Raw genomic sequence first — 22,252 nt, 5'->3', positions numbered from 1 at the left:
GGTAATTTTCACTATGCAATTGTCTACACAACGCAAAGCTGTCTAATTCTAAACTTTCAAATATACATTTATTTTTATTTATTTTAATTGCACATTTAAATTAAACTGAAGGAAATTATAAATTGACATGCTTAAGGATTATTTCAACCAAACATGAAGTGTGCCTGTGCGGAAAGTGACTGTGGTCCTTCTTGGGTCTTTCACAAAAACGAGTGAGCGCTATTTAAAAAAATTTAAATAGGCCCTATATAATATGCACTGTTGCTTAGTATTACAATTATAGCTTCAGATGCATGATATTTGTAGGGCCCTATGAAATCCGTTTAATTTTTCCCAAATTAGCCTAAGTTTTATTTTTTCCAAAATCTTTTTTTCCGTTTAAATTTTTCTGGATTCAGTTTTTTTTTTCGTTTAAATTTTTCTGGATGATTATATAAAATTTTAACAAAAAACATGTCTAATTAATTAAATCATGAAACTTGTTTAATTTAACAGCAATTTAGGCCTATTAAATGTTTAACAAAAATTACATTCTTAGGGCCCAAATTCTGCGCTTTCTTTTTTTATTTAAATTTTTCAGTATTCCATTTTAATTGTTTAATCAAAAACATATCTAATTAATTGAATTCATAAAAACAACTTAATTTATTAATTTGTATACAATAATAGGGCCCTATGAAATTTTTATTTTATTTACTTATTTTTTAGAAATTCTGTGTTGTGTATTTTCATTTTTCTGGTAATCAAATGAAGGTGAAAACATTAATCTATCTTTTATCCCAATGAAATTTAAACAAACCCTTTCATTTTTGTACATTCAAAATGCTACACAACAGAAGTTTACTGTGTAACGAGCAATGTCACGGAATTCGTCAAATATTGAATGAATAAATCAAATGCAATTCAGTACACTTCAATCAAACCGCGATATGGACTAGTGTATGTGAATATTAAATGGAAAAAATACTATTTAGCTACTACAGACGACAACCGTGAGCGTTGCGTGTGCTTAAATAGCAAACTAGCAAACGAAACGCGCGTCTGCGCCATTCATTCCGTCACACTCCGCGTTACGCAGTAAATTCCGTTTTTATGAATAAATTCCGGGATTCCATCTCCATTTTCTATATCGCCCTACTTTTGCTAAGAAGCACGTTCAACGCGGACGCACAGACGGTTGTCGTGGTAATGAACACCACAGCAACCACTTGTGCGTCCGCACTGAACGCGCATCTCGCATATAAAAAGCATTTTAGGGGGCCCTTGGCTTTTGGGGGCCCAAGGCTGTCGCCTACCTTTGCCTACTGGTTAAGTCCGCCTCTGCATTAGAGCAGGGGTTTTCAACCTTTTAGGACATGCGCTCCCCCCAAGTTTGTCTAATTTCACTAGAAACGCTTTATCACAGCGCGTGAGTAGCGCATTGAGATGTCTTGGGGTTAAATGGCTTAAAATTACATAATGTTTAAACTGACAAGACTTAAAACACGTGAGAATGAAAAACTTTCTTGAGGAAGCAGCACTGGCCTGATCTTTAAGATTTTTTTGCGGAACGAAGTTTGAGTTTAAGATGTTTTGGGGGGTTAAGGTGACAGATAGGGGGGCTGAAACCCACCTAAAACGGGTGTTAGAACCGCCCCTGGTATAGCGTGTGTAATTATACTGAAACATAAATATATAACCAGTTTACCTGATTCAATGTGATGGCTGAGCCTGTTTCTGAGATAACAACATGCCAATCCGTGATTGGATTTCAGAGAATCGCCGGCCGCGCTGTTCTCAAGCCCACCCGCCTCTGCTCACTCTAGCCCACCCGCCGTTCCTCACGCTAGACCCCAGCCTCTGCTCACTGTAGGCCGCGGTGTGTGACGCTGTTTCGTTGTGAAAGCGAAACTACTTTGGTCTTCCAAAAATGGACACGACTAGAAATCAGTGGTTAAGTTGTATTTACAACACTGTTCCAGAACACTTCAACCCAAATATTCGGATGTGTGCAGCACATTTTATGGAGGACTGTTTCCTGATCCTGGTAGAGTAGACTACAATGCCAGCTGTTCTGACTCAAAGACTGTAAGTACGTCTTTTATATTTAAAGAGTTTTTATATTTTATATATTTAAAGCAAGTTTTTTGGGCAGTGTAGAGTAGGGCTTGTTGTTTGTCATTTCTTCGATCACAAATGCAGACATGGTTTTATGTTTACGCGGCGCGACGCAATGCATAATTATGTCCCCACTGGATGCAACGAATGCCTCGTTTATAATGGGTTTTCATGTTTTTGAATCATCGCTCCGGCCTGACAGGGCATCATCACAATATGGAAAGGGGCGTAACATTTCCGTCTCACGCTTTCGGTATTCGGCCAATCACAACGCACTGGATAGCTGGCCAATCAGAGCACACCTCGCTTTTCAGACCGATGAGCTTTGTAAAAATCGCCGCGTTTCAGAAAGCCGGGGCATAGAGGAGAAACAATAATGTGCAGTATGTGGAAAATAATGTTTTTTGAACCTTGAACCGCATAAACACATTTCATTACACCAAATAATGTTCTTTTTAGCAGCATCATATGACCCTTTTAAAGTAGCCCAATTCCCGCGGACTTGGCAACACTGAGCATGACTGATACTCTAGCCAACTCTGCTCTAACTGTCGACTAGCAGTGGGAGTCAGATTGCCCCCTAGTGGATGGCTAAAGATTTGTTAATGCATATTCATAAATTCTCAAGAGAACGTCTCTGAATTAACTGATGCTGCTCACCCAACAGGATGAAAACCCCTGCATTAGAGGGTCACAGTTAGCAGTCTGTTTTTTTTTTATTTTTTAGAAAAAAAGTCTCTTAAGCTCACCAAGGCGGCATTTATTTGACCCTATAAGATACTGTAAAATAGTAATATTGTGAAATATTATTACAATTTATAATAACTTAATTTTCAATTTTAGTATATTTAAAAATATGATTTATTGCTGTGGTGGTAAAGCTGAATTTCAGCATCATTACTCCAGTCTTCAGTGTCACATGATCCTTCAGAAATCATTCTGATATGCTGATTTGCTCCTCAAGAAACATTTCTTATTATTATTAATGTTGAAAACAGTCTTTTGTTTCAAAATATCAAGGAAAGTTTGATTCCTCATAACAAGACAACAGTAGAGTGTATTACATTATTTAAAAAACGTATGCTTTCAGTATCTTCAATTAAGACTAAATCTTACCATGTGTGGGCTTTGGGCAGGTTGTCTGTGTTGGCATCAATTAAATGAATAGTGAAGAGTCTTGGTCCTGCAGAACCTGTAGAACCTTACAAAGATACATTCTAGTTATCACTGTTCTCCAAATCATCACACTCAACAGAAGTGAGCATGAACACAAACTACTTTAAAAAGACAACATGAAATCACATTCACAACTCATTTTGCTTTCATACTGTTAACCGTAAATCAGAATATTCAGCAAGATGTAATGCAGGGTTGATATTTTAAACTTGATATTTTTGTTTGTACAGGGAACGTTAAACATGTTAGGTTACTGCTTTATCAATTAAAATGGATAAAGAAAAATCATTCAGATAACGAAAAAATTGTTTCATAATGCACATGTAAATGTTTTGCTTCAGAATAACATTCACTAATGAATTGTGCATAACTTTAGGGACAATTGAAACATTCTGGTTTCATGTTGCCTTTAGGGAATTTCTCACTAGGATTAAGACTAGGAAGCTTAACATTGACAGGCGCAATCTGTCATCTATCAGGTGTAGTAAAGAAAGTGCACATGGCTTATCCATTAGCCACCTTGCAGTGCTTTGAAGCCTTGTAGAGGGACACGTGTGGAGCCTGTGACAAACTGTAGCAGTCTGCCTCTCCTCTCCTCGTCAAACGATTCTACTGCCTGCCAGAACCACTTCACTATGTTACTGTCAGCCACACAGTGCTTCAGCCGTGTGTTGGCCTTCCAGTCGTTCAGATCGATCTTGCCCAAACCTCCGATGATCAGCTACAATGTAGAGAGAAACAAAAATTATTTTTGAAGATTACTTTAAATCTTCATCACATTTACTGATAGTGAGGTGAATCGAAACAAAATGAAGAGGGAGCAGGGAACGGCCTTTGATTGAGTAAGTTTGATAGAGATACACTACTCCTCCAGTTTGGGGGTCAGTAAAAAATTACGGCTTTAATTTAATGCATTCTTTCTAAAAAGGTACAGTAAAAAGACATTTATAATGTTCATTTAATGATTTCACCATTCCTAATAGCTTCTATAAGAGCAATAAGTGTATGTTTTAATAATGTCTCTGATTACAGCTGAAAAAAAAAATCAAATATTTGGTTGAAATGTCATATCTAGTGTTATGACTCTCCTATTCATTATATAACACAAATGCTCCATCTCCCCCCTTCTGACACTAGTCTATCCATTCAGTGTATCTGAAATATCTGAATTACCTCAAGTTCCTTGTTGTCAAAAGGCTTGAGCAGATGCTGTGGTATGAGTTCGTTGAAGCCCTTCTGCAGGGCAAGGAATTGGGCCTCAATGCCACGCATGAATCTCCAGTTGACATACAGCCTAACGGAGACACAATCAATCATTAGACAGCTGCAGTGGAACATGGAGATCACTAAGAGGCATCTGCACCCCACAGTCCTCCATTAACAACCTCTGATTCATTTCTATTTGGCAATGACTCGCACACAATAAAGACTCCCATAAAAATTGACATTCCACTAATATTCTTGAGCGGACGCTTATATATCCAGGGTTCACTCAATCAAATTGACAGTGGAAAAAGCAATGAGGCTCCTAAAACCTCTGCCAAGCCCAACTAGCCATGTGACTGCTGCCCTCTGCTGGATGACTTTCTCTGAGAGCGTGATCATGAATTTGCTGTGTCTGGTTAGCACCAGTGTGTGCACCTCTTCATACCTCACATATTCTTTCTTGTTCTCCTCTGTAACCGGGATGTTCTTGCCGTTTGGTTTCAGCTCATGTTGGAGGAATTTGCCAAAAGCATTATGTTCTACGCAGAAGGTGTGGTCCAAAACAGATGTGATGTCATTCTCTCTAAAAAGACAAAAGACAAATATAGCAAAGTTATTTATATTGTTGCTTACATTCATCCGTCTACCCATTAACAACAAATAAATATGAAGCTGTTTGTTTGTCACCACTGAACCCAAAACACATCTGGACATTTCACTTTTTGTCAATTTTTGGTTGTAATTCCCGATATTTACAATGGTGATTTTCATTATATTCTTATAAAAAAATTTTTTACATTTAAATTAGCATACATTAAAAGCAGTAAATACAATTAAATAAATAAATAAAATAATTCCTATTAGTGCTGGCCAATGTTTATTTTTTTTAATCGCAATTAATCGCATGATTGTCTGCGATTAATCACATTATGTACAAAATTCAATAATGAATTCAAAAGTAGTGTATTGCGCACATTAGGCCACGACCAGCATGAGCCCCGTCCGACTGGTCGTGGCGGCAGTGTTGCAGCAATATATAGTGATATTCTCAATGTTCCTCAGAAAACAGGATACAGGTTTAACTCATTCGAAATACTTCTGCTTAATGTTACACTGTCAGATATGCAAAAGAAATCTCTCCTATCTCTTGCTCTGGGTACTGTGTATAGACCGCCAGCGCCGTATACAGATTTCCTAAAAGAATTTGCAGATTTCCTCAGACCAATTGGTTACTGTTGATAAAGAACTAATTGTCGGAGACTTTAACATTCATGTTGATAATATAAATGTGTTAGGACTTGCGTTTACAGACTTAATGAACTCTTTTAGAGTCAAGCAAAACATAACCAGACACACTCATCGTTTTAATCATACACTAGATTCAATTATATCGCATGGAATTGATCTTAACGATATAGATATAGTACCTCAAAGTGATGATATTACTGACCACTACCTTGTATCGTGCATTCTGCGTATTACTGATATTAACTATATGGCTCTGCGTTGTCGCCCAGGAAGAACTATTTTTCCAAACATTAAAGATAGATTCAGAAATAACCTGCCTGATTTATCTCAACTGCTCTCTGTACCCATAAATACAAATGAACTAGACGAAATGACTAGCAATATGGGCACTATCTTTTCTAATACATTAGAAGCTGTTGCCCCCATTAAATTAAAAAAGGTTAGAGAAAAACGTACTGCACCATGGTACAACAGCAATACCCATTCTCTCAAGAAAGAAACTCGTAATCTTGAAAGCAAATGGAGAAAAACTAACTTGGAAGTTTTTAGAATTGCATGGAAAAACAGTATGTACAGCTATAGACAGGCTCTAAAAACTGCCAGGGCTGAGCATATCCGCAAGCTCAAAGAAAATAACCAAAACAATCCAAGGTTTTTATTTAGCATAGTGGCTAGATTAACAAATAATCACACATAAATAGTCACCCAAACAAAATATTCCCTCAGTTAGTAGTGATGACATTATGAATTTCTTCACTGATAAAATAGATAGCATCAGAAATACCATAACAAATGTAGAATCGACAGCATCTAATACTTCAGCTTCATTCATTGCACCCAAAGAAAAACTGCAGTGCTTTACAACTATAGGACAGGAAGATCTAAATAAACTTATCACTGCATCTAAACCAACAACATGTTTATTAGATAATGTACCCACTAATTTACTGAAAGAGTTGTTACCAGTAGCAGAAGAACCGCTTCTCAATACTCTTAACTCGTCGTTATCTCTAGATCACGTCCCAAAACCATTCAAGTTGGCGGTTATTAAGCCTCTTATTAAGAAACCACAACTAGATCCTAGTGAACTGTCAAATTAAAGACCCATTTCAAATCTTCCGTTTATGTCTAAAATGTTAGAAAAAGTTGTCTGCTCAATTGTGCTCCTTCCTGCAAAAATTTTTTATCTATGAAGAATTTCAGTCGGGTTTCAGGCCCCAGTATAGCACAGAAACTGCACTTGTTAAAATGACAAATTACTTGCTTTTGAGTCAGACCAAGGCTGCATCTCATTGCTAGTTTAGCTTGATCTTAGTGCTGCGTTCAACACCATAGATCATGACATACTCATAGATCGATTACAAAACTATACAGGTTAGGGGTGTGCCGGTACGAGTATCGGTACCGAACGGTTCACGGGGCAAATTCCAAATGGAAGTGATCATCCCTATCCCCTTGGAGTGGGGACTTTGGAATGAGCAGGGCACGTGCGTGCCATTATGTAGTCGTTTGGAATGCACTTGGCAAAGGGAGCGACGTAATTTCCTCATTATCTTCTGCTGGCATGTTCCCGTAACAATGCAGCACGGTGTCCGTCAGCAGATGTCGCTGTTTTACTGTCATAAATGTCTTTTTATTGTTGTTAGCATAACTGTTGCAAATAAACATACATTTTATATTTTAAATTTTTTTTTTAAATATGCTATATAATATATAAAAACTAATATATATATATATATATAAAACTACTTTTTATGCCCGTGTCCATCAGCGAATCTGCTGACGGACACCGTGCTGCGTTGTCACAGGAACATGCCAGCTGAAGATAATGAGGAAATTACGTCGCTCCCTTTGCCAAGTGCATTCCAAACGACTACATAATGGCACGCACGTGCCCTGCTCACTCCAAAGTCCCCACTCCAAGGGGATAGGGATGATCACTTCCATTTGCAATTTTCCCCCGTGAACTGTTCGGTACCGATACTCATACCGGCACACCCCTAATACAGGTATTCAACGGCAGGCTTTAAGATGGTTTAGATCCTACCTTTCCGATCGCTATCACTTTGTCTATTTAAACGGGGAATCATCTCAATTAAATCCAGTAAAGTATGGAGTGCCACAAGGATCTGTCCAAGGCCCTCTGCTATATTCAATATACATGTTGCCCCTTGGTAATATTATTAGAAAATTCGGGACTAGTTTACATTGTTATGCAGATGATACTCAACTATATATTTCAACAAGACCAGATGAAACTTCAAAATTATCTAAGCTAACAGAATGTGTTAAAAATGTAAAAGACTAGATGACCAATAATTTTCTCCTATTAAATTCGGATAAGACAGAGATATTACTTATTGGACCAAAAAACAGTACACAGAATCTAGTTGATTACGATTTGCATCTAGACGGATGCACGGTTACTTCCTCTACAGTCAAAAATTTTGGTGTTATATTAGACAGCAACTTGTCTTTTGAAAATCATATTTCTCATGTTATAAAAACAACATTCTTCCATCTTAGAAACATTGCCAAGTTATGGAACATGCTACATGTTTCTGATGCAGAAAAGCTAGTTCATGCATTCATGACCTCTAGACTGGACTATTGTAATGCACTGCTAGGTGGTTGTCCTGCATCTTCAATAAACAAGCTACAGGTAGTCTAAAATGCAGCTGCTAGGGTCCTTACCAGGTCAAGAAAATACGATCATATTACCCCAATTTTACATTCTCTGCACTGGCTACTGTACCTATTAAGTTCCGTATCAATTACAAAATATTAGTACTTACTTTTAAGGCCCTAATTGGTTTAGCTCCTGCGTACCCAACTAGTCTTCTATCGCGCTACAATCCATCCCACTCCCTAAGGTCGCAAAACTCAAGACCCTTGTGGCGCTTTTCCACTGCGTGGTACGACTCGGCACGGCACGCTTTGTGTTACCACTGCAGTTTAGTACCGCTTTAGAGTGGGCGGGATTATTCAGATGTTGTTATAGTTGCTCCGCCTCTACTGTCGTGACTCCAGAAAAACATTTTCATTCCGCATCACCCCATCAAGCTCTTGCTGGATCCGCTCCTCAGCTATCAACGAGAGGAATGTCTGGTACTTCCTCAACAGACCACAAAACCATTTTTTGGTTGTTAAAAAAAGGTGCGCTCGTTCAAAACGATCCTTCGCTGGCTGTGCTGATTTAAATCTAGCAGATTTGTTGTGTCTTGTGTCGCAAGTTCAATGACGCAGGTAGTGACGATTCTCTCCGGCCAATCAGTGACCAACAACGTTTACACGTCACGTTTTGGTAACGTTACGGATCGCTTGGAACCTCAACCGAAGTGGTACTGAAAAAAGTACCGGGTACCAGGTACTGTACATAGTGGAAACCCCCCCAAAAGTGAACCATACCGAACTGTACCATGCAGTGGAAAAGCGCCATTGGTAGTTCCTAGGATAGCAAAGTCCACTAAAGGAGATAAGAGCTTTTTCACATTTGGCTCCCAAACTCTGGAATAGCCTTCCTGATAACGTTCGGGGTTCAGACTAGAGGCTGACATTTTTTCGGGAATCCCGCAGGATGGGAAACAAAATCACTATTAAAATCACATGATTAGGATGGGAAAGGAAAAAATGTCAGTGGGAGTGGGCAGGACCGGGAATCGTAATAACACTATGATAACCAACTTTATACACAAATATACCTTTTATATAAATAAACTATAAACTGTATATTTTAATTTTGAACTCAATTCTAGTTGCCTCGTCTCTTTATGCTCTCCTCCTGTTTGCTTTGGTGTGGCATGTAGTAACAACTTTACATGGCCGCTCAATCTAATGTTAACCTACAGAAATGTGCACTATTCAAGTGTCTGTGTGGAAGCTGAACAGCAGCGCGCTCACTGCAGGACAGATGGAGGCACCGGTGCGCTCACTTGCTCTTAAAATACTCAGAAATTTTTGGTCATACAGAAAAAAGTAATACATCTTTCGATGTAAAAACTGTACGTTTATTTGTGTGCCCTCAGAATAACAACAAAACGTTGCGCTTCTGTAAAATAATTAAAGCAAACAGGATGCGCTTTTTGCAGTCTCGGTCTGTGAACTTGAGCGAGAAACTTCGAAACTCTGTGTATGACAAATATATCTGTCTATATGTCTACTTTCAAATGAAAAAAAAAATCTAATAGAAAACGTGTGTTAGCATGGATGATTTACATGAAATTTAATGTGTGTGCAATGTACACTGTGCATTGTTTAAGCTGGCTTTCAGTTTAATAAAATAACAAAAAACTACATTTGGGATTTTTATTCAACTAAAGTGGGCATGATGTGATCTGTACTGTATTTTTTCCACTGTAACTGACAGATTCCGGCCAAAAAAACAACAACACGGGAGTGGGAGGGAATGGGAGTCATTCTTCCGGGATTGGGACAGGATGGGATTTCCCCCCAGTTTTTTCGTGGGATTGGGACGGGATTTTTTTTTGTGGGAGTGGGACGGGAGAGGTTTGAAAATCCACTCCCGTGTCACTCTCTATTTCAGACACGCTCTCTGTTTACATCTAGATTAAAGACACATCTCTTTAGCCAAGCATTCACATAATGTATCTCATAACCTTGTACTTCAGTTACATCTGATCAAATGCACATTTTCATTCTTTTGCTTGGGTTGAACACATCCTTTTTTGCTTAGTTGGAACAGCAGCTACACTAATTTTTCTCTATTACCTTCTCTGCTTCTGCCACTGGATTGGCATCCTGTGGTAACTAGGAATTACACAAGCTTCAGTCTGGATCCAGCCCTTACAAAGACCTGAGATGACCGAACACCTGAGAAGAGATGATGCCAACCCCCCAGAGGACCTCAGATGATGCCAACCTTCAGATAACATACAAAACTACCAAATTTTACCATAATGGACATCAACTTGAGATAGTCACCACTGATAAGCTATTACTAAATATAATGTAGAATTTTCTGTAAAGCTGCTTTGCAACGATTTGCATCGTGAAAAGCACTATACAAAATAAACTTGAATTGAATTGAACTAGGCAATCTTAACCGCGCCCCAGCGCATTTAACCCCCAAAGCCAGGTTCATTTGACTAGTGTGATTGCTCCGTGCCGCTCGTTTAGCCAGCCTTGGCTTGGTTGGAAGAGGTGGGCCAGAGCGCGGAACTTCCGATACGTGCAGCATGATTGCATGTACATTTCCTAGCGGCAAAAGTGATAGATCTGTAAAGCAGGGCCGTGTTACCGCATCCCAAACGACTCAAAATAAAAAACCACAAAGTTAACAAAACGATGCACTCCACTGTGCTAAGTGAGAGTGCTTCTCTGCTGTCTTCACATGCTATCAGAAACTTCCTATTGCCCACTTATGAAGTCGTGATTACGAGCTCATTGCATTCTTTTCTGTTAAAAATAACAGTGAACAGTGGTTTGTTAATGTTGATGCTTAGCCTAAATAATTTTATCGGGAACTTTCATGTGAGCGCTGCTGCAGTCTTAGGCCCACCCCAAATGCTCTCACTGGTTGAGACGCGTGATGACACCCATCCCAAGCCAGTACTAATCAACATCCCACCCCTCCAGTGACCCATGGTTTGTCTGTATGTGTATTCAGAGCCAGTGAGCAACCGGCTTTCAAAATAATAATAATAATAATAAAAATAAAAAAAACAGCGTTAATGCGCGGTAAAATAATTGTCCGCGTTAATTAATGCGTTAATGCAATAACGCGTTACCTTGCCCAGCCCTAATTCCTATATATTCTATACTTGTGTCATTACATAATTTGGATGGTTTTATTATTCTATTGTATTATTATTTTTATAAAATTAGAAAAATCCTAATAACAACAAACTGGTGTAACCTTTAACTGGTGCTGTAGACATTTTTTTATTGTTATTTTATTGTAAAAAAATTGGGAAAAGGTTGCTTATTTTTGAAATCCAATTTTAGCCAGATGATAGATGCGTCACATTCAGGCTTGTGTAATTCCAAAGTCTTTACTTTAAATGTGGGACAAGCACAACAGTGGTATAGAAAAGTCTGTGAGAAATATAAGCACTCTCTCCTGAACCTGATTTTCTTTAAGCAAAATAAATTTAATTCAACAGAAATTGATCAGTACATTTCTTATAAAATTCACTCACAGTATCCAGACGAGGCTCTTGTGCAGCTCTGGGTCCACAGTCTCAAGGTCACAAAGCTGGATGGGCTTCCCCAGGAGCTGCTTGTAGAAGGGCAAGGTGAAGCCTCCATTGATGTAGTGCCCGTGGAAAACAGCCAGACCCATAATCCGCCCAACAAAGTGGAAGTAGGACAAGTGGTCCTGAAAAAAAACAGCAGAGGGCGTGAGAGGAAGTTTAATGAGACACTGCAGCAGCAGAGAACCGCTTGGTGAACCTTTTAAAGCACACATGACGACCATATGTTGTGAGGTCCAAGAAGCACAGCCTATGCTAAATGTCTTCATAACATACTGATTTACTGGGTCTTGTTTAGAAGAGAAATCCCAAGCACAGGTCGCCGCATGACTTACAGGGTTGATGGATGAGTCTGGGTTGATCTGTAGTGTGTAGATGTTATCAGTCGAGTACTGAAACAGGCCGTAGTATGGATTCAGCATCTCATGGCAGAGGAGATACAACCATTCCCTGGAACAGGACAGGAATTCAGATAGGACTCATATCTGAGTCTTGCTGGCTGCAGTTCAGTCTAAACTCTGTGCTCAACAGGGGAACACCTGCAATACCATGAACACGATACCCTGCATGCTGATAAGCCTGGCTGAGATTCAGCCTAAACTGTTGAAATTATAAAGTCAAGTCTGGCGTATGAAAAGAGATGGGGGAATAATGAGGCACAGGGGAAATTAATTAATGAGAACCTTTCGCATGGAACAGATTCATATGCTACCTAGCAACTCCACCGTAATCCAGCCCCTCCTCTCCTCTGAACTTCACCATCAGCCGCTTCTTCAGGTCTTTGGGTCTCATCTTCATGATCTGTCTATAAGACTCCTATTGCACAGATAGAACAGAAATGAGACATATTTCTGAGTGAAACAATACATTTACATAAATTATGAATTAAGTTATAAATGAAACCAATTTTAAACTAGCTTAAATGTATTTATGTTTTAACACCATATCAGCAACAAAGGCTATATTCATGACAACATTAACAGTATCATTTCAATACATCTTTTACAATAATTTACCATTTTCTTAAGAAGCAATCACTATACAAAAACAAGTAACAACAATAGCACTGATAAAAAAATCATAGAATCTAGTAATTTAATCTATGATAAAAATTCTAAAATTTTTCAGGAGAGATCTTTTTAAAAATGTATTTTAATGTATTTTCTGAGTAAAAACATTGTCTTAAACTAGCTTAAAATGTGTACATTTTGGCTATTATAGCTATTATCATTCAAAAAATGTTTCAAAGGAAGGTTTCAAATAGCAAGTTACTGCACTACCATTCAAAAGATTGGGGTCAATATGATATTAAAGAAATTCATACTTTTTCAACAAAGGGACATAAAAATTGTTTAAAAGTGTCAGTAAAGACAATTATAATGTTATAAAAAAATTATACATTTCAAATTCAAATTGTACCACAGTTTCTACAAAAACATTAGGAAGCACAAGTGTTTTCAACATTAACGAGAAATGGATTAATAAATCAAAATATTAGAATAATATAAATAAGAATCATGTGACACCACAGACAGAAAAATCAGCTTTGCCATCATGGGAAAAAACTGCATGAAAAAAAAACACTCAAATAGAAAAGACGGTAACACTTTAGTATTTAGAGACCAATTCTCACTATTAACTAGCTACATATTAGCATGCCTATTATTAACATATTGGCAGTTTATTAGTAATTATAAATCACATATTCTGCATGAGCATATTTTACAACCCTAAGCCTACCCAATACCTAAACTTAACTACCTTACTAACTATTAATAAGCAGCAAATTAGGAGTTTGAGGTAAAAGTCATAGTTAATGGTTTGTTAATGGTAAGAATTGGACCATGAAGTGTGACTGAAGAGTTTTAATGCTAATAATATTTCACAATTTTATTTTTATATAAATTTTATATATATATATTTTTTTGGGGGGGGGGATAAAAGATTACAACCCATTTGCTTTTCTTTGGAATAATGTGCACTGATGAGTCATGCACAGGAATACCAGTGACGTGTATTAAAGTACAAAATAAAAAAATTATAGACTTGCTCTCCTAAAATGATCTCAGTCTCATATTGCTGTGACTAAAAACTGCAGCATTACTTAAGATACTGATAATGGCATCCTACTGTTGGAAACCAAAAAGCAAGCATCAGAGTAGAGCCCTGCATTTCAGCCCGGGCCCGATGGGCCCCGACTTTTTTACACCCCTCGGGCCGGGCTTCGGGCCAATTTTCACGTCATAGTTCAAACGAGGGCCGGGCCTCGGGCCTGTTTTAGGCTTCTCCTTATTTTTTATATTTTAGACATCCATCAATTAGTGATGAAAAAATTGCCTCGCTGGTGGAAACAACACAAGACCGTGCTACCGTGACTGTCAAGAGCGGCTCGACGGTGTTTAGTGTCCCGCAGCAGCAGTATGTATGGTGCGTGCCGTCAGCGCAGCTGAACAGTTCTGCATTCAAATGCAAGCAATAGGCTTAAGCTTCCCGCAAAGCACCGGCAAAAGTAATTACCATAAATGTGACAGGGGGAAATAGTAAGGAGATATTTGAGTTATTTACTAATAAACTAGTGTTTTCTGAGTCTGTGTCGCAAGGATGAAGTTGCCGATCCTGACTCGCCATCTCCTCATTAGACGCACCTTTAGAGAGAAGTGCATCTTTACGGATTATGATTATAATGAAAGAGTTTTTGTTTTTGATTGGTTTTATTTCGTTAAGTAGTAATGTAAAGCTTTCTATAGATATATTTATCATGTCTGTGAGACATGTATTCGCTGCGTTTTTGTTCATTTTTGTGAAGCGCTCCTGTTGAAGACGAGACGGCAGAAAGCGCATCATGTTTGTTTTCTTTATTTTATAAAAGCACAACGTTTTGTTGATATTGTGAGTGCACACAAATAAAAGTAGACCCTTTACAGCTATGAATGATGTATTACTCTTACATTTATGAGCAAAAATGACGGCGTATCCACTGAAAAAAATGCAAGTGATCGCGCTGGCGCCTCCATGTCCTGCAAAGCGCGCTTCAGCTTCCACTCTCCGCACAAACTATCGGATATAGCGCACATTTATCTAGGTTTAACGTTTAAACACTGTTATATGCTTGAACTGTTTTATATCTATAGATTTAATTTTAGGCAAGTGTTGATTTGAGAAGGCTAAATCAGGGGTGGGCAACTTGGCCCTTCCAGGACACTTTCCTTCAGAGTTTAGCTCCAACCCTAATCTAACACACCTGAACCAGCTAATCATTGTCTTCAAGACAACTAGAAGGCTACAGGCAGGTGAGTTTTATCAGGGTTGGATCAAATTTCTGCAGGAATGTGGCCTGGAAGGGTCAAGTTTGCCCATCACTGGGCTAAACTGATCAAACATAGGCTCACTATCTGCCGCTGGCCGCTTGGTCGTTACTTTAAAAAAAACAAAAACGTATATTTAACGAACAAACAATGCTCCAAACGTTTTTTTTAATTAACTTCATAAAAAAAAATATATATATATAATCACTTTGCTATTACATACAAAACTGAACTATTTAAATAGCTGAAACAGTAGTATAAGCTGTTTTGGGAAAAGGGGGAAAAAAGACACGCTCGGGCCAGTAATTCTGATAAGCTGTGGGACACGGGCCGGGCTAGGGCCTAAATATGAGGCCAGTGCAGGGCTCTACATCAGTGTGCAAACCTAATCGTGATGCATCCCTAGTCACTTCCCATGACAAAAACAGTTCCACAGTGCTGTTAGAACTAAATTATGCATGCACTACACGACTGGCATTATTCAGCTGTGTGACTGCGAGTACCTCAAAGATCTCCTCGCGGGAAACTTCTATGCGGCAGTGGCCGGCTTGAGGCTGCTGCAGGGAGAGCTCATGGCGGAGAACTTTCAGTTTCTGGACCAGATCTCTCTCGTAGCGCACCGGTAACTCGCCATCACCTTCCTCCATGCCAACTTCTATCTGTACGGGCAGAGCCTGGCTCGACTCCTTCACCTGAGAGTGTTGGCTGCTCATCACATGCAAAACACACACAAATGTCACATGTGTACCAATACATCCAAACACTGATAGCAGTTTATCAAGCCACTGGACCATGGCATTTTCATGCATTATTTGGGTTACACTCCCACAAGGGACGATTAGGAATTAAATAAATGTTAAGAATTAATTTACTAAACCCTTAAACAAGCAAGCAATTATCAATACTAGCGACTTTAATTACACAAGGATGATTTATTCATTGCGGTGAATAATTAACAGGATAATTTAAGAGCTGGGATGAGTAATCGGATGTTATGAGCAGAGCCGATGTGAAAGATGTTTTACCTCATGATGTGGTGTAACCTGGGGTCGGTGAATTGCGTGGTTCTATTATTGTGGTCGACAAAATAAATTCGTCCTGACACAGTGCTCCTGATCTCCCAGCCGGGCGGCAGAGGGCCCAGCTCCTCACAACTCACGCTGTTCAAATCCCTGAAGGAGCAAGCGCACCCATCACACCTGGTGCTCAACACATATAATGGTGCCCCAAAACTCTGTCTCTTTCTATCCTCTTGCAGGGGTGAGTGCCCTAATTTGATAGACATTCAGATTTTACTAACCATTTATGCTTTTGTTAATTTCAAAAGAGTGGGTAAGAGTTTTTAATGTTTGAAATGAAATCTATTATGCTTAATATTATGAAACACTGCTACATTTTAAAATGAATGTTTTTATATTAATATATTTTCAAATGTCATTTATTCATGTGGTGGCAAAGCTGAATTTTCAGCAGCCATTACTTCAGTCTACAGTGTCACATGATCCTTAAGAAATCATTAAGAAACATCTCTTACTATTATCAATATTTAGGAGTTGGGCTGATTAATATTTTCATGGAAACCACTATACTTTTTTTCCAGGATTCTTTGAAAGGTCTAAAGAACAGCATTTTTTTAAAAACAGAAATCTTTTGTAGCATAAATGACTTTACTTTCACTTTTGATCAAATTAATGCCAAATAAAAGTATTAATTTATTTTTTAAAAAGTCAATTTTCTCCATGCAAGCAGAGCTAGTATTTTTTTCCCAAATTTAAAAAAAGCTGCCCAGGAGCATTACAAAGACATCCACCAAGTGGACCGAGACTTGCCTTAAAGAGATGCTGGCGAAACTGAAGATGAAAACAAATAGCGAACTTCAAAACATGCTCACATGTGTGTGTTGAATATATAAGCATGCTATTTGACTCATTTAAGAGGTCACATGCAATAGTGACTGTTAAGTAGGGTTGGGTATCGTTTGAATTTTATCGATTCCGATTCTTATCGATTCCTAATTCCGATTCCAATAAGATAAAAAAATCCATTTAACAAATTTTAAGTCAAATATTTAGATGTCAAACATACTTAATCTGTTTTATGTCTATGGTTTTATCAAAAAAATACCACAGAAAAAAACAACTAGACTAATATAAATTTCAAACATTAACTTGTTAAAGACAAGTAAACAAATTAATTAGCAATAGCATAAATAAATAAAACTGAACAAATGTCAGGTACAGAAATTGAAATCAAAAGTTTAAAAACACTGTATAGTTTTCTTTTCATAAATAAAATATTAATTCTCATTAAATTTACGAAAGATATTCAGTCAGTTAATGATTTTCTTTTGTTCTTTGATTAACATTAATGATAGGCAGCACGTTTATTAGACGGCTGTCTCTTTAACACCGAACACACACAGATCTAAAAATACTGTTACACATGCGTTTTCTTTCTCATCTGTTTACGTTCACTTAAGACAAGAAAACGGCTGTGTTTATGATGATATACCGACATATTTTGTGCATACTGGTCGAAAAATGTGAAAGAGAAGTCAGTTCTGGCCCGGAACAACCTTTATGGAAATGCACGGAACAGTTCGAGAACGGACACAGGTTGGGAACATGCATCGGGACCACTGTTCTCTGTGCTCACGCTTCAGATGTGTGCGCTGCACGCAAACAGTGTGCAAGTTCTTTCCCTTCCTGCACTTAAATAGTTTAAAATCCCATTAAAATGCGAACGCGGGAATCGTTAAGCGGAATCGAAATGTACTTATGTCTTATCGAATACCCGATTATTGGAAATTTGGAACCGGTTCTTGATATCCAACCCTACTGTTAAGGCAAAACAACCTGCCACTGCACAAAAAGTGTCTACATTTAGCTGGTGGCATGTGTTGATTTCCCACCCTGCTCTTCTCACTAATAGGCTTCTTTTCGCGTCCCTTTCCTCATGCTTCTGAGGTCATTATTATGATGATGAGCAAATTATTAAGCTTCACAATGTCAACAGTAGCAGCTATTAAGTGAGATTGCTGGATATCAAGTTAGCTGATTGTGGACATTAAAGTGCTACGATTAGAGTGATATCACAAAAGCAGCAAGGAGCAATCAAACTGGGGCAATCGTTATTTCAGCAAAGGCGGGTGGTGATTAAACCTACCGGGGTATTCTGGGATCATGCCAGGTGCTCACGCCAGTCTGTGTGTGCAGAAAATAGACTTGGCCTTGCACGGTGGTTCTTTGCTCTGCATTAGAAAAGAGAACAGACACGTCAAGAGTGAATGAGCCACAGCTAACCCAGATGCCAGTTTACACGTAACCTGAACGAGAGCCAGGGCTACTGCAACAGGATGCTGAGCTTCCAGTTCTCAGACGGCACACAGCTAGTGTGGCATGTCTAGTCTGAGATTTAATTACACTGGCGCCGTCCACTGGTTATGGTAGAGGACTCGACCACAACACCAACAGGGTCAGGCAGGGTTACACTCCAATGAGGGGCTTTACCACAGCCGATCCACCTGTGTAATGCGGGCCAAAGTGCCAGAGTGAATAGACTCCTTTCAGAGCTCAGTCTCTCCAGTTCAATGCACTTTAGTAGCCTCTACCCTGATCGCTAAGCTGTATTAGTCTCAATGGACTCCAGCAGTACTGTGGGTAAGAGATCAGGTATACGCACAGGGGATGTGCAAAACGACAGTTTTATAGTTAAATATTTATATAAATCTGTTTATACCTTATTGCACAAAACTGACAAGCCCTCAAAAAAAAAAACCACTGGCCTGCAGATTATACATAATGACAGGAAAATTGCTCACACCAGGCAAGTTGAAGTGTGCTGAAAAAAGTGAATTTGTTATAAAAGTAGTGCTCTGATGGCAGTACCAGTTTTGTGTTTTAAAGCACAGATACAAAATAATAAGCTAAAACAATCAGATCGGCTACATTTTTACTAATCGACCATCCTGACCTATTTCTAACGTTCTATCTTACCATAGCCCTCAGGGAGGTCAGGGGATTGGGGTCCGTGTGGTCTGTTTTGGGGGGTGTGTGCATGCCCTCTGGAATCTTGGTTTCTGATGCGTTGTGCTTGGAGCCGTTGCTCCTGATTGGGCGACTCAAGTGCACGGCAGTTGCCCCCACCAGCGGCTCCTGTAGGATCTGTGTATGGCATGGGCTCCTCCATGAAGCAGCTGAGAGGTCGCCCGGGTCCCGAGTCTTCAAAGACAGGCCTGAAACATACACATACAGAGCAGTTGTTAAAACACATACAGCCACACAAACATTTCAATGGGTCTTGGTATTGATGATCAAAACAGTGATGAACTGTGAAACTAACAGATCTTTAGGAAGCTCAAATAAAGTGCTTTATCTGGGCAGGTAGCCAGTCCATGCTAAAAAAAAAAAAAACAAACAAAAAAAAACCCCATCCTCTAAGACAAACAGTTGACTCACCCTTCATTCTCTACCAGTCCTCTACAGTCGACCACAGGCCCTCCACTGCCAATTCTGTCTCTGGTCTGCAGACTCACTACAAAAATGAAGTAAATGGTTAAAGAAAAGTCATTTAGTTCGAAGAATCTTCATTTAGTCAAATACTGATTCAGCAATTTTATTTTTCATAAGTTTGATAGTAGACATTTGAATTTAGATACATCAATGACAAGAAAATACAAAAAACAAACAAATAATGCTTTTCTCTGAACTAACTTCACTTTAGTGAGCCCAATTTCATCAAAGCAGCACTATGTAACTTTTTCTGTGTTCAAAATTTGCAAAATGTATATAATGAGCGAGTACATCATGAATTCATCTTCCAAACCGCGTTTTTGTCTTATTCCGAATCACTACGGTACACTTATAATAAGTACTTATATTTGGACTATTGTAGCCTGGTCGGGTCGTCACCGCTGCGGAGTAACACATACCTGCGTGAATCGCCATAGACATAAACTTAGAGAAGAAGCTCCGGTTGGAATGTTCTTCCGCGGGATGTGTGCAGTTCTGTTTATTAACTGCTAGAGCGCCAAAAGTTACATAGTGCTGCTTTAAAAATGTTTTGAATGAAAAAACTCCACTAGTGTTATCAAGTGGACTTGTATCACTCGTGTTCTTTAAAATAAACAGAAAATAAACTATCATTAGTTTGATAGCTGACATTTGAATTTAGACACTTCAATGTCACACAAGAAAATTACAAAATAAAACAAACAAATAATGCTTTTCTCTGGACTAACTTCACTTTAATGAGTCAAATTTCATCTTAAATGTTTTGAATGAAAAAACTCCACATCTTTTTTTAAAATAAACACAATTTTTATTATCTAGTGCAAATACATACTTATTTTAAAAGTGTCACCGAAGTGGCTAAATACACTGGGCCCACTGTATCTGAAAAATTCTGTACAAGTTCTACCTGCAGTGTTTAATACGTACCAACGATTTGTCCACGGACAGCATCACTGTCAGATGGGTTCAACTTGCATAAGTCTAAACGCTGGTCTGATGGTGAGATAAATGACAAGATGTAATTAAACTAGGCCATCAAACTTTTATAGACTACAGATATACAGCTTAACACAAATTTAATGAAGACATGTAACGACTGTGATATGGCACAATGAAGAGATTATGGCAGGCTATAAAAGTATCACACTCACAGCCGGTGTCTTTTAGTCGGCTGATGGCGTTGGACAGGAGCCGCACACAGCCTAAGAAACCTGCACCCTGCTTCTTATGGATCTTCTTGTGGTTCCATACGCTAATGGTGATGGAATCGGTCTTCCCAATATACCTGCGGAAAGACTCTCTTTAGCAATTTCCTCCTTTTAAAATCACTAGTTAATATTGTTTCCATCATTTTAAAGATGAACTAAATGAACAAAACTACACAACAACATGAATACTACTGAGAACAGAAAATAAAATTTAGCCGTCAGTAACTTTATAGAGGAATTTGCTCACAGGTCGTAATGCTGATTCCACTTGGGGTCCAATGTGCTTTTGACCGTGTCTGTAGAGTGGCATTGACCCGAGCCATCCACCACCACTTTGGCGAAAGGATCAGGCAACCCTGCAGCAGAACGACAGTGTGGCAGGAAGACAAATAAACAACAGAGGACAAACTCAGCCGTCACACACTGTCCTCACACTGCCCTTTGAAAAAAAACTGCAATCTGCAATCTGGACAGCTAAGCAGCTTCCACAATGACAGCTGCAAAAATTTAGATAGACTGCAAATATTTGGATGGCTTTACAGATCGCCAGACCAAAAAGAATGACCATGGAGCAACTGACTTTCAGTTGCCAAATTACAGAATCGCTTGCACAAAGTCTCTGAAAGTCATTTTACATGCACGTTTTTTTTTAGTTATAGGCCTATACACTAGGATGTGTTGCTAGTTTTTTATTTTAAATTTGTGTTCCACCTAGGGCTGGGTATCGTTAAAAATTTTTCGATATCGATACCGATACCTTGACTTCGATTCCGGTTCCTGAACGATACTTTTTTCGATACCAATTTTATGAAATCAATTTTAACACGATTACATTATCTAAAAAAATAAAAACTTTGGTTTTATTTTTCAGCTTGTTAATGTTTAGACAAACTCAAAGACTAATCTCATGAGCCACTGCACAAAGGAACAAAATGTAACCAACACAATAAATCAGTGCAAAATAGTTTTAATAAAGCTCAAATAGTCTTCAGTTTACACATCTGTTAGGCTACATTTACACTAGTTAGTGTTCGTTTTAAAACGCATAGCTCCTCATCCCAAACCTTCCGTTTCAAATTCCAAAACGTCATTTTAGAGCTGATAACAGAAGCTTGAGCCATTGATATGCAGGCTTACGCAGTTATTAATGCAGTCTAATGCGGTTATTAGAGAGAGGGAGAGAGAGAGACTAAGTGCGTGTGAATACCTGCGTCTACGCGTCTGTGAGGGAAACTGGGAGAAAGAAAGCGTGATTTCCGTAGCCTACATAAAAAAGGTGGAAGACATGG

At 38.6% G+C, this 22,252-nt stretch overlaps 1 protein-coding gene across 3 annotated transcripts in view; it reads right to left on the bottom strand.

Annotated features, from left to right (window-relative positions):
- The window catches only part of LOC107581717 (E3 ubiquitin-protein ligase SMURF1-like), a 75,664-nt gene that overhangs the window by 4,226 nt on the left and 49,186 nt on the right, over positions 1-22,252 (bottom strand). The window contains exons 3-17 of one of the 3 annotated variants that reach the window (XM_016267354.1): positions 21,211-21,319; positions 20,907-21,040; positions 20,683-20,748; positions 19,702-19,777; positions 19,240-19,478; positions 18,410-18,494; positions 16,270-16,416; positions 15,748-15,949; positions 12,652-12,755; positions 12,275-12,389; positions 11,886-12,064; positions 4,925-5,062; positions 4,447-4,567; positions 3,793-3,994; positions 3,214-3,298 (exon numbers count right to left, since the gene is read on the bottom strand). In XM_016267354.1, the coding sequence (XP_016122840.1) occupies positions 3,214-3,298; positions 3,793-3,994; positions 4,447-4,567; positions 4,925-5,062; positions 11,886-12,064; positions 12,275-12,389; positions 12,652-12,755; positions 15,748-15,949; positions 16,270-16,416; positions 18,410-18,494; positions 19,240-19,478; positions 19,702-19,777; positions 20,683-20,748; positions 20,907-21,040; positions 21,211-21,319 (2,002 nt within the window). The remainder of the gene's footprint in view (positions 1-3,213; positions 3,299-3,792; positions 3,995-4,446; positions 4,568-4,924; positions 5,063-11,885; positions 12,065-12,274; positions 12,390-12,651; positions 12,756-15,747; positions 15,950-16,269; positions 16,417-18,409; positions 18,495-19,239; positions 19,479-19,701; positions 19,778-20,682; positions 20,749-20,906; positions 21,041-21,210; positions 21,320-22,252) is intronic. The other 2 variants (XM_016267355.1, XM_016267356.1) reach the window with 2 other exon arrangements.

The sequence above is a fragment of the Sinocyclocheilus grahami genome, unplaced genomic scaffold (genome assembly GCF_001515645.1).
Source record: "Sinocyclocheilus grahami isolate Dianchi unplaced genomic scaffold, SAMN03320097.WGS_v1.1 scaffold37.1, whole genome shotgun sequence".
Classification (NCBI taxonomy): Eukaryota; Metazoa; Chordata; class Actinopteri; order Cypriniformes; family Cyprinidae; genus Sinocyclocheilus; species Sinocyclocheilus grahami.
The sequence above is the reverse complement of the archived record's forward strand: the minus strand, read 5'-3'. Positions and strand labels throughout refer to the sequence as shown.